Source organism: Schistocerca piceifrons, chromosome 1 (assembly GCF_021461385.2).
Source record: "Schistocerca piceifrons isolate TAMUIC-IGC-003096 chromosome 1, iqSchPice1.1, whole genome shotgun sequence".
Lineage (NCBI taxonomy): Eukaryota > Metazoa > Arthropoda > Insecta > Orthoptera > Acrididae > Schistocerca > Schistocerca piceifrons.
In genome coordinates, this window is record NC_060138.1 from 778,777,639 (window position 1) to 778,792,651 (window position 15,013).

A 15,013-nucleotide genomic window follows, 5' to 3' on the forward strand; every position below is an offset into this window, starting at 1 on the left:
GTCTTCTTGGACTCATTGACCTTCCTAATATGCTAGTCCTTTTTATGTCAACACTCTCCCTATCCTGCACATCACAGGATATTATACCGTGCACTAGCCAGGAAAAAGAGCAGTTCTACACAGCTATCCACTGCAGTTCAAAGGCCTGACCTATTCTACAACAATGAAAAATATGAAATTTGAATAGACAACCATGATTATAGTTACATTTAACACAACAGTTTTCTGTCTGGATTGCAACTTATTGACAACACTTAATGTAGTATCGTAGCTTATTGATACCGCCAGAGCCGGTGCCTCGAAGACTCCTGTGGGTGCCATAGACTGCACTTTGACATCACTACGAATGAAGAACCTCCAAGCTGCTGATCAATGAAGATCACGGGGACAGTGTTATAAGTGGCACTCACCTGAGCACCCGCCTTCTAGTCACAAGTACTTCTGTGATGCTAGCTGGTGCCAAGTGTTACACCACAGAGTTGATAGCTAGCTGTTCCAGCAAAAATTCCGTGTTCATAGACACACACATTTGTCTGGCGGACTACTGAGTTGAGGGGCTTCATTCAAATGCAGATGGCAGCCAGTGAGAATCACAATCAGATGCCACCAACTATGGCAGTGCCACAACTTATGTAGCCATCATTAGGGCCACTGTTTTGCCCATTTGAAGAGCACAGTGTTGAGTATTTGGTCCACTTTGAATTTGAACAATCGTGTGTGGCGATTCCAAAGGTTCTCCAGAGATATGTTCTTAGCATGCTTTATTATGGTCACTAGGGCATGGCCTACACCAAAAAAATAGCTCACCAATATTGCACCTGGTTTAGTAAGAACTCACAAACAGAGCAGATGACAGCTCAATGGCATGCTTGTGCGAAACACAAGTCAGTTCCTCCCAAATGGTTGTTTGATAGGTTGAAGCCTGAAGCACTTGGATTTTGCTGGACACTACTGGAACACTCATTGGCCAATTGTCATCGACACTGCAGCAAGTTTCCTTTTGTGGTTCCCATGCACTCTCTGATCACAGTTGCATCCTCCAAGACTTGCAATCTATATTTTGCCTTGAGGGTCAACTAGAGTTGCTTGTGACTGACACTGGACCTCAGCTTGCATCTGCAGAATTTGATGACTTCTGTACAGCCAATAGCATTCATCACATCCAACATTCACATTTCACCCACAGTCTAACGGTGAAGCAAAATGCTTCGTTCACACTTTTAAGCAGCAGATGGATTAACTACGCAGCTGCCACATGCAGAACCAAGTTTCATTACTGTTCTTGTCATTCTACCACTCCCAGCCTCTCAGGCAATTTACCACACTAATGATCCAGTTTTGGTACAGGGTCCAGGCGGCACCTAAATCAACTTCGCGCCTGTAAATTGCACAATCTTTTCACTGACTCTTTGTTCCCAGATTCACTGCCTGTCCGAATAATGCATCCTGTATCCTCTCCAGCTACTTGGGATCCTGCATTGCCAGCACATGGTTCTGAACTCATGGATCAGGATCCTAAACCTCATCCGCCACCAAGTATGCAGCAGACATCCACAGGTGTTGATGCCGTCTCCTCTCCACAGCCAGCCTGGGGGCCACTGCACTACTTCAAGACTTCGTTGCAGTTCGACCACCAAATGACTTCACACCATCGTTGGATGCAGGGGAACACCCTCTGTTTTGTTTCTCAATTTGGAGTGGACAGGAACTTGGCACCAGCCACAAATTCGGCTCCTGTCGCCTCATCGCCTCCTCCATCCACCCCCCCCCCCCCCCCCCAACGCTGTGCTTGCAGGCGCCATCACTGTATGATAAGTGACGAGGTTCGGCAGTGGGGGTGGAAGTGTATTATCGCTTACTGTTGGAGCCTGCAGGCACCGCAAGAGGGCGATTTGAACATCGCCACGAATGAAGACTGCCAGGACAGTGTTATAGTGTAAGCAGTGGGCACCAGTCTTACAGTTGAGAGTACTTCTGTGTCACTAGTTGGTGCCGAACTTTACATCGAGTTGTTGATAGCTAGCTCTACCAGCAAACATTCATTTTACACAGACACATTCTCGTCTCTGGCCTGTGCTTTTAGCCAGCCACAGCTGGCACAAATTGTTAAACAGTGTACCATTTCTTCACCCCACAAGCTGAGTACCATATATTAATTTAAAGTGCAATTGTGTAAAGAAATCTTCTGCTTGCATGTCCAGATTCCTAAGGCGACAGATCGTCTCGGCCATCTTCTACTATTTATCATAAGTAGTGAGGACTTCTCAGAACATAAGGTTACCGACTCGCATCATAATACTTACAGACACTAACAAAGTTTAGAATACGTAATTAGTAGCCCAAGGGTAAATACGTGAAGAAAACATACAAGCATTGTGAGAATATGTGCATGTGTACCAGGTCATACACACCAAAAGAGAGAATTGGATACAATGTTCCTCGTCAGGCCATTACACATCATCATCATCACATGTTATTAACAATAATTGTGGATGGTAGATCCTACTGTATGAAACACTAAATTACAACAGTTTATATTTAGAACTGAGTCACTAAAATGAACATCACATCTAGAGAAAGAATATCTATTCACAACTTTGGTACCAATTCTGACCTTATACTTCCCACACAAAAGGGCTACACCACCAACTTTGACACTTGTCATGTGAATCCATCTTTCTCATCGTAACACCCTTGATCTGCTCCTGAAGTTACACACACACACACACACACACACACACACACACACACACAAAACCTTCCACGTTTCGCTACTGGTTGCCACATTGCGACTAGTTCGCACAGAAAAATCCTCTGCATTCATTCACTAGCAGCCTTCTTCCTACTTTCAAGATATTAATCATTTCCTCAGCAGCATCACACTCACATTTTTTATCCTCTAATTTTCAGTATCACTCCTTCCCAGACTCATTTCCCCCCTCACATCTCTCCCTTCTCTTCTACCCATTTTAAAACGGTCACTCTTTTCAGTGGTGATTTTCTACTGTTGTTTACAGCCATTTGTCATCCCGTCTTCTGGATCTAATTACCTCTCCATCGCCTTATGCTGACCCAAGGTGCTGTTCCTCGTCCCAGAAAAATCAGTATAAACACTGAAATAGAAATGATTTGCATCACAACTTTTTGAAGGCCCATGGCAGACATTAAAGTAGATGTGATTATCAGATTGCTACACTTTGGCCTAATTCACTGTATCTTCAAAGCCCTCAAACATCTGAAATTGAAAATGTTACAATGTGTATATTAAGGCAATAATCAATTACTTAACTTATCAATGATCATCCTCATTGCCTGTCTTTCCTTTATTATTCTAATTCTGTTATGTAGTTTAGACTTCAAATTTACTACCCCAACGACAGAGCCTACAGGTAACACCACATACTATCTTCTAACTCATATATCAGTTCAAATGTTTTTTTTCCCCCCCACCTGGGTTTTAAGCCTAATGGAGTGAATGAGCTGTAAAGTAATTTGATATTTTCATGTCACACTTTCACGGCAAATTGATAACATAAACACAAAAATTGCAGCCATCCTTGTTGATCAGTTATGCTACTTCCCCACACAAACAACAGAATGTTCAATCTGACAATATCACGCTTGAAAAGCCTTGTTTACACGAAGAGCAACGAATTAAACATTTTCACAAGTTGTTACAGATGAACAACAACAAAAGCAAAAGAATATAAAGGAATGTAGCATAATTAAATCAGGTGACGGCGAGGGGAATTAGATTAGGAAACAAGGTGAGTTTTGCTACTTTCGCAACAAAATAACAGATGATGTCCGAAGTAGAGAGGATACAAAACATAAGCTGGCAGTGACAAGAAAATTGTTTCTGAAAGGGAGAAATTTCTGAACATAAAATACAGATTTAAATGTTTGGAAGTCTTTTCTGGAGGTATTTGTGGATAATAAACACTTAGCAAGAAGAGAATATAGGCTTTTGAAATGTGGTGCTACAGACGAATGCTGAAGATTAAATGGTTGATAGCGCAACTAATGAGGAGGTAATGAACAGAATTGGAAAAACAGGAAATTTGTGGCCCAACTTGATTAAAGGAAGGGATCGTGGACAGGACACCAATTTAGTACTGGGTTGCAGAAGTTATTAAGAGATGAAGAAGATTGCAGGGGATACAGCAGCATGGAGAGCCACATCAAATCAGTCTCCGAACTGAAGACCACAACATCAACATTACGCACTTGCTTTTCAGGTTATGTCACAATACTGAGATCACACAGTGTTACTTTTTACAAATATATTTGCCTTGATTTTTCAATGTAATCTGTACATATTATAGCCTTGCTTAAGATATATTTCAATTACTTTACTCAGTATGCTGTTATCTGTAAACTTTGTTTGGCAAAGTTTTCAGTTCCTATACAATATTTATAAAAATAAAGTATTTAATTTATAATTTTTTCCCATTTTATTGCAAATATTTTTCATTATACAATTATGTCACAACATTATCAATGGCATCACGATTAATCATCTCCAGGCCAAGTTTTACTTTTGGAAAGGCCCTGAGCAGCTCCCAACCGGGCGGGATCTTGCGAAGGATAATGTATCACAGGTGTTTTGAGTGGTGGGCCTGGTAGCGTACCTGGAGGTACTAGAGGTGCAGGATTTGGTGGGAGCTGAGGGAGTGCTGGAGCAGTACCAGGTGGAAACAGAGGTGCCTGTGCTGCAGCAGCAGCTGCTGCTGCAAGGCCGAATGCTGCAGAGACAACAGGTGCACGGACAGCTGTGGCAGCCGATACTGGTGGTCCCGGTGGACGAGGTGGAAGGGCTCGAACATGAGGAGGAAAGAAGAATGGCGGTGGACCAGGAGGACGTACTCCTGGTGGAGGCCGAGGTACAGGTGGTGGTGCAGCCAAAAGTACAGTAGCTGGGTTGGGTGGTGGAGGCATAGGAGTTGTGGCTTGTACAGCAGGCACAGTTGCAACTGTAGTGGGAAGCACTGTATCATCACTAGCCCCTAAATTAAAGAAATTGTCTCGAAGTTCAACTGGGGGCATTGGCAGTGTTCCAGGCAAACCAGGTACAGGTTCGAGCCCCTCAGAACCTTCAGCACCTTCTCGTCCACCATTAGCTCCTTGGCGGCCTTGTGATCTTCCCCATTTGATAGTCAGGCGACGTCCTCCTAGGATTAACTTGTTGAATGTCCGTTCTGCTGCAGCTTCGGCAGCCGAGCGTAAAGTAAACTGAACAAATGCACACTGCTGTCGAGGAACCAGTGTAATAGAACGGATCTCTCCATATTGGTAAAAGTGGTCCCTGGAAGAAATAATTATATGGATAAAATATTTGAACAATTTAAAATTCTTCTCATAGCTACAGTGGGAAGTGTGCAACTGGTAAGCAATTAAAACTGAATGAACTCTTGATAAAATGGGCTGAACTACAGATATTTCCACTTAAACAGAAAATGTTGCTAACGAAAATAATCTCTTAAGAGCAGAAACAACTGATCTATATATAAAAATGAGTTCTGGAAAAGATTAGGAAAAAAACAGTTAAACAACTGGTATTAAAAATAAGCATGCGTTTCTTAAATTACCTCCTTGTGGTCAGAAAATGTATTTACATTCCCTAGAGACTAAATGATTGATGTCATCTGCCTTTCTTAGTACTTGCTGTTCCGCCTTAAATCCATCCAGATGCACACCACCTAGTATTTTACAGTTGTATCTTTTCCCAGTGACCTAATATCCTGTAGGAGAGAATTTGTTTAAAAGAAAGTACTGCACGCTAGTGCAGTGTAGCAGAATCTGCATTGTGTATCTGAAGTGTTTTCTGCCCTCATTATTCAATTTATGGATAATGTAAGTCCAAATTTTGATTTTAACATCTTAGTCAGTATGTGAGGGGTATACAGGAGAAAATAATGACCTTCTTGTGTAGTATAAAGCACGAAACATTAGCCTGTGAGACCGGGAGGTGTGCCACACTTAGATCAAATCCAGACCGTGGATTAACGGCCATAGGCTGATACACAGGTCAGCCCGAGCTGATTTTCAGGTGGTTAAATAATAAAATAAAAACTGCCAAACCTTAGAAAAGAAGACCCTGTACTGGTCAGGATAAATGAGAGGGGAAAGAAAGAACCAGGAGAAAATAACGTTCATGACTTACCTTGCAAATAAGTTCTTGAAATTTTTTGAGTCTCTGTCTAAACAAAACCTACTTTAAATCATGAAACTTTTATTCAAAGTTTCACCATTTTTCATTATTTCAATTTGGTGTGTGTGTGTGTGTGTGTGTGTGTGTGTGTGTGTGTGTGTGTGTGTGTGTGTGTGTGCAATATGTAAGTGAGCACTTTCACACATGACTAAAACTTCTTTTTGATCAATTAGAGTCACTGCAGCATCAAATTCCTGAGTTCCTTTGGACAGACAACAAAATATTTTGCACTTATGGCAATTTCTAGTATTGCTTATTATATAACTTAATAATATCCATCTTTTAGTCAATCTGCCCATTACATCACATTTTGTTATGCCTAGGGACAGTTGCCAGCTTTAAACGAGACTTTTATTACCTGAAAGCTTCTCTGCCCATTGCAACAACTTTCTAATTCTATCACTCCTGGGTGCAGAACTGCAATGCCTGTGAAGAACTAAGGAAGACATTTTCAGCCAGATTAAATGTTTCAACAAACCTGAGCCGTGGCGCGGCACTCGGGTGCAAAACGCTATCGTTTACTCCTCTGGTTGAGGTAGGCACTATGTGCGATCGCCTCCTGTTGGAGTGGTTCCTAACGAGGGAGTGAGTGCGAGTATGGGAGTCTGGGGCGGACAGCAGGCGAGAACAGACATTGCGGCCGCACTCTGAGGCGACAAGAGAAGAGTTGTTGTGCACGGCCGAGAAGGGAGCGTTGAGCAAGGCGGCAGTCAGCATTGCTTTCCGGGGGACAGAGAGTTGCGGCAGTCCAGCGAGCAGACACCAGCTCCGGGAGCAGTGCTCCGGTTTGTGGCCATGACGTGGGTCATATTTTGGTGCAGTATAGTTTGCTTGGTACGCATCTGCTGCTCCCTTTATGCCCACGTGTGTTGTTCTGTCCGTGTGTGCATTGAAAAGGTTACAGTCCGGCTGGAACAGTGACTTGTGCTTTACGTTCATGCACCCTGACTGATTTATTTTGCTGCAGGCAGCTGTAATTTCAGAGATTTTTTTTGTCGCGATTGTCTTAGCCCGGTGGTGCCTAGTATCTGAGAACAAGACAGCTAACATGTGACCTGTTGTTTTGGGTTTTGGAGTCCTGTTTGGGCAACCTAGTTATCACGCACACAAATGTATTGCTGCTGAGTGAGGTCAGTCCTAATCTTGTGGAACTGAGCTTTCAGTGACTGGCTCGTCTGCAAATTAATTAATTTAACCTTTGTGGTGTGTTGTTTTTTTTGCTTTCAATGGTGAATTTCTTGTCATTCATTTGTGTATGTTTTGCCGTTAATGATAACTGTGAGTGAGATAGCAAGGTCTTGTAGGGCTTGCGTATCATGACTGTATTTTTGGCAACCATTTAATTTGATTTCTTGTTTATCGCTTTGGTGAAAACTTATGCCAAGTTTACTAATTTCCACCTGTGGTCCGGAAGTTGGTTTGAAGGTAAATCCGTTGGTAAATCTTTACTGGACCTAACTGTTAATTGATCTTGCGTTGAACTAATGCCATTATTAAATCGTTTCTTGTGTGCTATAAATTGTATTACCATAGACAAGGAGACAGGGCACATTCTGTGGTCAAGGGGTAGGCACGGTTGCTGCTTTGCGCGTAGTCAGCTGTGCCTGCTCCCGCTTCAGGGTGTGCCGTGTTTCGTAAGGCGTACGCCGACTTTCAGTCACTGTTACTCTTGTGTTGCTGTCGGTCGCTTACCGAAACGTTAGTCTGTTTTAGCACGGCGGTCACTGGGCCGTGACGATGTCAGTTGATGACCAGCGTTGGGGCGGTTGTCCGCTCTGAGTGGCTTCGGTTGCTTGGACTTGGCGGTTACCTTCTGGTTAAACAGATCAAACTTGTTTATTTGCTGTAAATTCCTAAGTAGTTTGTGAGAAAAGTTGTAACTGAGCTTTTCATGATTTTACACAATTCTAGCATTTTGGTAAGGTATTTTCCTATCTATGTTTTATTTAAATGAGAATTCTTTATTGGGGTTATTCACCTGTTGAAGCTTAACATAAAATTTGTAACTTAGCTTTCATGATTTTACTTAATTTAAGCATTCTTGTAAAGCAGTCCTTTATCTACGTTTTATTGATAGGTAATTCTTTATTGGGATTATTCAGTGGTTGAAGGTTAACATATGTTTGTAACCACGTTTATGTCCTTGCTTAATTGAGATTTGTTAAGAGCCTTTATTGCTGGAAGATCATTAAAGCTTGGGTGCTTGTAATTGTGAATACTGTTGTCTGTCTATGTTGTGGGCTACCCTCCCACTTCCACAGCCAAGCTGTCCTATCTACCAGTATAAAACCCCAATAACAATGTACTGAGGTATGTTTAACGCTGCATTCAGTTCTGATGTTGTCACTTGATTAAGAGTATCATACTAAGTTCTGTTTTCTAGGAAGTTTTCCTTCTAATTGTACAATGAGATGACAAAAGTCATGGGTACCTCCTAATATCATGTCGGACTTTCTTTTTCCCAGTGCAATGCAGTAACAAGACATGGCATCGACTCCACAATTTGTTGGAAGTCTACTGCAGAAATACTAAGCCACGCTGCCTCTATAGCAGTCTGTAATTGTGAAAGTGTTAGTGGTGCAGGATTTTGTGCATGAAATGACTTCTCAATTACGCCTCATCAATGTCCGATGGGATTCATGTCGGGTGATCTGGATGGCCAAATCATTCGCTTTAATTATGCAGGATATTCTTCAAACCAATCGTGACAAATTGGGCGCAGTGACATGGCCCATTGTCATCCATAAAAAATAAAAGTCCATGAATGGCTATAAATTGTCTTCAGTAGCCAAACATAACCATTTCCAGCCAATGGTTGGTCGAGTTGGATCTGAGGACGCAATCCCTTCTGTGTAAACACGGTCCACACCATTATGGAGCCACCATCATCTTGGACAGTGCCTTGTTGATAACTTGGGTTCATGGCTTTGAGGTGTCTGAGCTATACTCGAAACCTACAATCAGCTCTTACCAACTGCAACTGGGACTCATCTGACCAATAAGCTGACATATTTTGCATATTTTCAGTCAATAATGTTGTACGGAATAATTTTCTGGAGTAACTCATAGTTAAGACAGAAAGTCTTCATTGCACAAAAACGTGCTGGGAGAACAATACGTGATGCTCACCAATGATCATCTTGTAGATATCTGTTTAAGGAATTGGGTGTTTGACTATTGCGTAACAGTATATTTAGTCCCTCATGAAGTTTATTGCAAATAATCCACTGCAGTTGAAAAGGAACAATAAGGTATATAATTACAACACCCGTAGGAAAAATGACATTCATTACTCCACATTAAGGTTGTATTTAGCACAAAAATTTTTGATCACTTATACAGTGATATAAAATGTCTGACATCAGCACAGTAAAATTTGACAAAATTTGGAAAGTTTCTTCTGGACAACTTCTCCTTTCCACAGAAGAATTTCTGTTACTGTAATGTGTAAAAGGTGGTTATATCTGTATATCTTTTTTTCTTTTCGTAAAGAGAGAGAGTGAGAGAGAGAGAGAGAGAGAGAGCAGGCAAGGTTAGAAATGTTCAGAATGTAACTGTATGTACAAATTAATTTGCAAAGTAAATGTAAAATGACTCATTCCACATCATTTCGATCTATTGTACAAAATGATCCATGGAACGTGTAACTAACTAACTTAGCGATGATAAGTGTGAGAGATATTACATGACATATCGCTCCACAGATTTATTTGGAATAATTTGTTGGTGGACTCTGAATTACCTTCTGCACTGTTACACTATTAAACCTGTCTAAAGAAGGGTCACTAGCCTTAATTAGTTCTGCGAGGCAGAATTAAACTTCTCCCTAAAGTCACTTATTAAATGTGCGTGAGAACATCCCACCTCAAGTTTCCATGGGGACACATGGAGTTTATCATATTCTACCAGACCTTGCCATATCCTCTCTAGTGATCTCTTTCAATACTTTTTACAGAATATAAGGCATCTAACTTTTTGGTTTATGTGGAGTGAATTGGAGGCCAACATGGCAAGTGTAGTTCCAGTTGGAGTCATAAATGAAGCATACAAGTAGCCCACTGCAAAGCAGGTAAGAATATGAGCAAGTAAGTAGGAAAGTGTTAAGTCCGTACCTGTATAAATCACTTTGCATTCAGCTGGTGAGTGGTTGCTGAGGCTTGCACATTGAGCAAAATTGTGTTAGTGTTGGAAGTTTAGAAAACTGGAGTGCTAATCAAACAAGAACAAAAAGTATATGCTTGTAATCATTTGTCATCACGGCAGTTCCTGTGCAATAAATAGTTTTTCAAAGTAGTGGATAACTAGATGTAGGAATACTCAGTATCATCATCTTTGCACTGATAACTTACAAGTCGTGACTGTAAGAGGACAATTTTCGGTGAAGTGTATGTAGGGAGACTAAACAGAAAGAACAATGTTGTTGTTGTTGTTGTTGTTGTTGTTGTGGTCTTCAATCCTGAGACTGGTTTGATGCAGCTCTCCATGCTACTCTATCCTGTGCAAGCTCCTTCATCTCCCAGTACCTACTGCAACCTACATCCTTTTGAATCTGCTTAGTGTATTCATCTCTTGGTCTCCCCCTACGATTTTTACCCTCCACGCTGCCCTCCAATACTAAATTGGTGATCCCTTGATGCCTCAGAACATGTCCTACCAGCCGATCCCTTCTTCTGGTCAAGTTGTGCCACAAACTCCTCTTCTCCCCAATCCTATTCAATACTTCCTCATTAGTTATGTGATCTACCCATCTAATCTTCAGCATTCTTCTGTAGCACCACATTTTGAAAGCTTCTGTTCTCTTCTTGTCCAAACTATTTATCGTCCATGTTTCACTTCCATACATGGCTACACTCCATACAAATACTTTCAGAAATGACTTCCTGACACTTAAATCTATACTCGATGTTAACAAATTTCTCTTCTTCAGAAACGCTTTCCTTGCCATTGCCAGTCTACATTTTATATCCTCTCTACTTCAAGCATCATCAGTTTTTTTGCTCCCCAAATAGCAAAACTGCTTTACTACTTTAAGTGTCTCATTTCCTAATCTAATTTCCTCAGCATCACCCGACTTTATTCAACTACATTCCATTATCCTCGTTTTGCTTTTGTTGATGTTCATCTTATATCCTCCTTTCAAGACACTGTCCATTCCATTCAACTGCTCTTCCAAGTCCTTTGCTGTCTCTGACAGAATTACAATGTCATCGGCGAACCTCAAAGTTGTTATTTCTTCTTCATGGATTTTAATACCAACTCCGAACTTTTCTTTAGTTTCCTTTACTGCTTGCTCAATATAGAGATTGAATAACATCGGGGAGAGGCTACAACCCTGTCTTACTCCCTTCCCAACCACTGCTTCCCTTTCATGTCCCTTGACTCTTATAACTGCCATCTGGTTTCTGTACAAATTGTAAATAGCCTTTCCCTCCCTGTATTTTACCCCTGTCACCTTTAGAATTTGAAAGAGTGTATTCCAGTCAACATTGTCAAAAGCTTTTTCTAAGTCTACAAATGCTAGAAACGTAGGTTTGCCTTTCCTTAATCTATCTTCTAAGATAAGTCGTAAGGTCAGTATTGCCTCACGTGTTCCAGTGTTTCTACGATATCCAAACTGATCTTCCCCGAGGTCAGCTTCTACCAGTTTTTCCATTCGTCTGTAAAGAATTCGTGTTAATATTTTGCAGCTGTGGCTTATTAAACTGATAGTTCGGTAATTTTCACATCTGTCAACACCTGCTTTCTTTGGGATTGGAATTATTATATTCTTCTTGAAGTCTGAGGGTATTTCACCTGTTTCATACATCTTGCTCACCAGATGGTAGAGTTTTGACAGGACTGGCTCTCCCAAGGTCGTCAGTAGTTCCAATGGAATGTTGTCTACTTCGGTGGCCTTGTTCTGACTCAGGTCTTTCAGTGCTCTGTCAAACTCTTCACGCAGTATCATATCTCCTATTTCATCTTCATCTACATCCTCTCCCATTTCCATAATATTATTATTATATTATATATAATTTATATATATTTTATTTATATTATTATATAATTATTATAATATTATTATATTATTATTTATATATTATATATAATATTATAATTAAAATGTGACTGTGAAAAAACTGACAGTATGCACCAACAATAGGCGGGAGGGTACCTACTGCTGAGCGGAGAGTAGGAGCCAGTTTAGCGAACCATGCAGCCAGAACAGAGTGGCTGGAACATAGTTTGTAACAAATGGTGAATAGGATAAATGGAAAGCATTTCCATGATTGAACAACAGAAGAAAATGCAATCATGACATGGAGCAGCCTTCAGTGTTGCAGAGCATGCCACACTACTTGACCGCAACAGTTAAGAGACAACAAAAAGCGAGTATCACAAGAAGCAATGCCATAGTTTTGCCTGGCATCGCTGCAGTAGAATACCTGATTTGAACAGTTGCACTTTCTGGAGTTGTTGTGATTTGAGAATTTCTGTGTAAATTCTAGAAGCACTCAGCCTTCTACCGCCTCGAACACATGATATTCTGGATATGAGTGTCGGATGGTAGAATCCTACCTACTGCGCGTCACATGTTTGTGAGTGCAGGTTTAATATCAGTCACGGGACGAAAGTAGATGTGGCGGACGAACAGTACCGACAAGTACCTGTCGGGCAATCCATAGATGTTTTAGTGAGTGTGCAAGGAAGAACCATGGAGCTTATATGAAGATCTGTGCTTCTTGTGCCATTGACTATTGTTATTAAAACACGGACAGTTGAGAAAAAAAAAAAAAAAAAAAAAAAAAAAAAAAAAAAAAAAAAAAACCTCTTGAAAACTCTTGACGTAAGATTGCTATAGGCAAGACTTATTTTCTGATTCCTGTTAAGAAAAGTTATGGTATCTAAGCCAACCTTCTTTTAACTGTAATTTAATTTGTTTCTGATGTTCAACTGTATGAGGGACTTACTAGAAGTTATATATTTATATTGAAAGTGAGAGTTATTATGTATGAAAGTCAAATACATTGTTAATTGACGAAAAGCAAAGTTTGCATGTCTACTTATTTCATAAGTAGAAAGAGTCTAAAAATTCTTGTACCTAGCGTTATTTGGCGGAAAAGAAGTCAAGAGGGTTTCTAGCAGGTGGCTATACAGTAAAGAAGATTGGCTGCAAATTCCAAGTAAGTCACCTTATAAAGAAGTGTAAGGTGGTTAGGGGGAATAAACCAAAAGAAGCCAGATTCACACTCACATCAAGTCGTTAGAATGTGGCGACTTGTGTGAAAGGACATAGGAAACAGGAATTTTAAGTAAAAAACAATAGAAGAAGCTGTAACGTGTTACCATAGCAACCAAACATAACAAGACAAGGGAATTACTCTGAGAAATTGGAGTATGTTCAAGTATCCAATGGAGCAAATTTAAATGGAAAAATGGTAAAGAAATAAAAAATTCACAACAATGAAACAGCAAAGATGATTTCGATGTATTTGTCTAAGAAGAAATACCCATAGAACGCTTCAACCCAGAAGGTCCAGTGCGCAGAGTATATAGCTCTTGCGTGCATTGCGAGGACGCAGACACGGAAACCAACATACACCCGACACTGCCGGCACCAGCTGCTGTTTACCAGTGCTGACCTACCTCCACATCCGTTCACCTACACAACGCGAATTCTACGCCGGGTGAGTGTTAAACAAAACTTGATTACTTTAGTATGAAGTGGAACAAGATACCGCTGAGCAAACTTTTATTGTGTAATTATCATATTTAAAGTTAGTTTTAAATGCTTACAAGAGCTAAAGCATATAAAAGTATGGAAAATATACAACATGTTGGGGAAACTCAAGACCCAGCTATGGCCTTGAAAATTAGCAAGGAAGTACCGGACTGGGCTGAGTTGATAAATTTAATCAAAGTACAGAGTCTTAAGTTAAACTCATTAAGTTCTCAATTAAATACCCTGAGTGAAGCTTTAAATACCCAGAGTGAAACTCTTGAGTATTCAAATGACAAATTTAGGTTTGTTAAATGCCAAAGTCTACTATTAAAGCAAAAACTTTAGTAATTTATATTAAGGCTTGGGTGGTTTGAAGACTGAATTCGACACTATAAGTAGTAGAATAGAGAATTTAAAAGTAGATTTAAAGAACGAGTTGACAAATTCTTTGACCACTCATATAAATCATATGTTTACTGACCTTAGTCAGAAACGGAGTAACACTTTTCAAGATTTATTGAAAAGGTTAGAACTTAACATTGAGAACAAATGTAATAATGTAGAATACAAACTTATTGAAAAGTTAGGATCTTTTGAAAACGTGTACAATATTAAGTATATAATGATGTAAGGCAGGGCTTGAACACTTTGAAAGAGAGTGTAGATACTCAGAACGAATTAATGCCAGTCGTTCGATCACAAATTACAGGTGTCAATAGACAGATAGATAACGTAGAAATAAATTTCAAAGAGAAAATAGCTAACTCTGACATTATAAATGTAATTAGTTTGGAGGAACAATTTGGAGAAATCATAGATTAAAAGGTTACTGAGAGAATAACATCCTCCCAAATCAATGATACCGATATTAGGAAGGGTATGGACGATCTAATAAGCCACAGCTGCAAAGTACTAACACGAATTCTTCACGAATTCTTTACAGACGAATGGAAAAACTAGTAGAAGCCGACCTCGGGGAAGATCAGTTTGGATTCCGTAGAAATACTGGAACACGTGAGGCAATACTGACCTTACGACTTATCTTAGAAGAAAGATTAAGGAAAGGAAAAACCTACATTTCTAGCATTTGTAGACTTACA

General features: G+C 40.2%; 1 protein-coding gene across 3 annotated transcripts in view; it reads right to left on the reverse strand.

Moving 5' to 3' along the window:
• Positions 1 to 4,435: 4,435 nt before the first annotated feature.
• The window catches only part of LOC124712739 (pre-mRNA-splicing factor RBM22-like), a 48,118-nt gene continuing 37,540 nt past the window's right edge, over positions 4,436 to 15,013 (reverse strand). For all 3 annotated transcript variants that reach the window (XM_047242896.1, XM_047242895.1, XM_047242894.1), the window contains one exon: positions 4,436 to 5,305. In XM_047242896.1, coding sequence (XP_047098852.1) covers positions 4,513 to 5,305 — 793 coding nt within the window. In that variant the 3' untranslated portion in view covers positions 4,436 to 4,512. The remainder of the gene's footprint in view (positions 5,306 to 15,013) is intronic.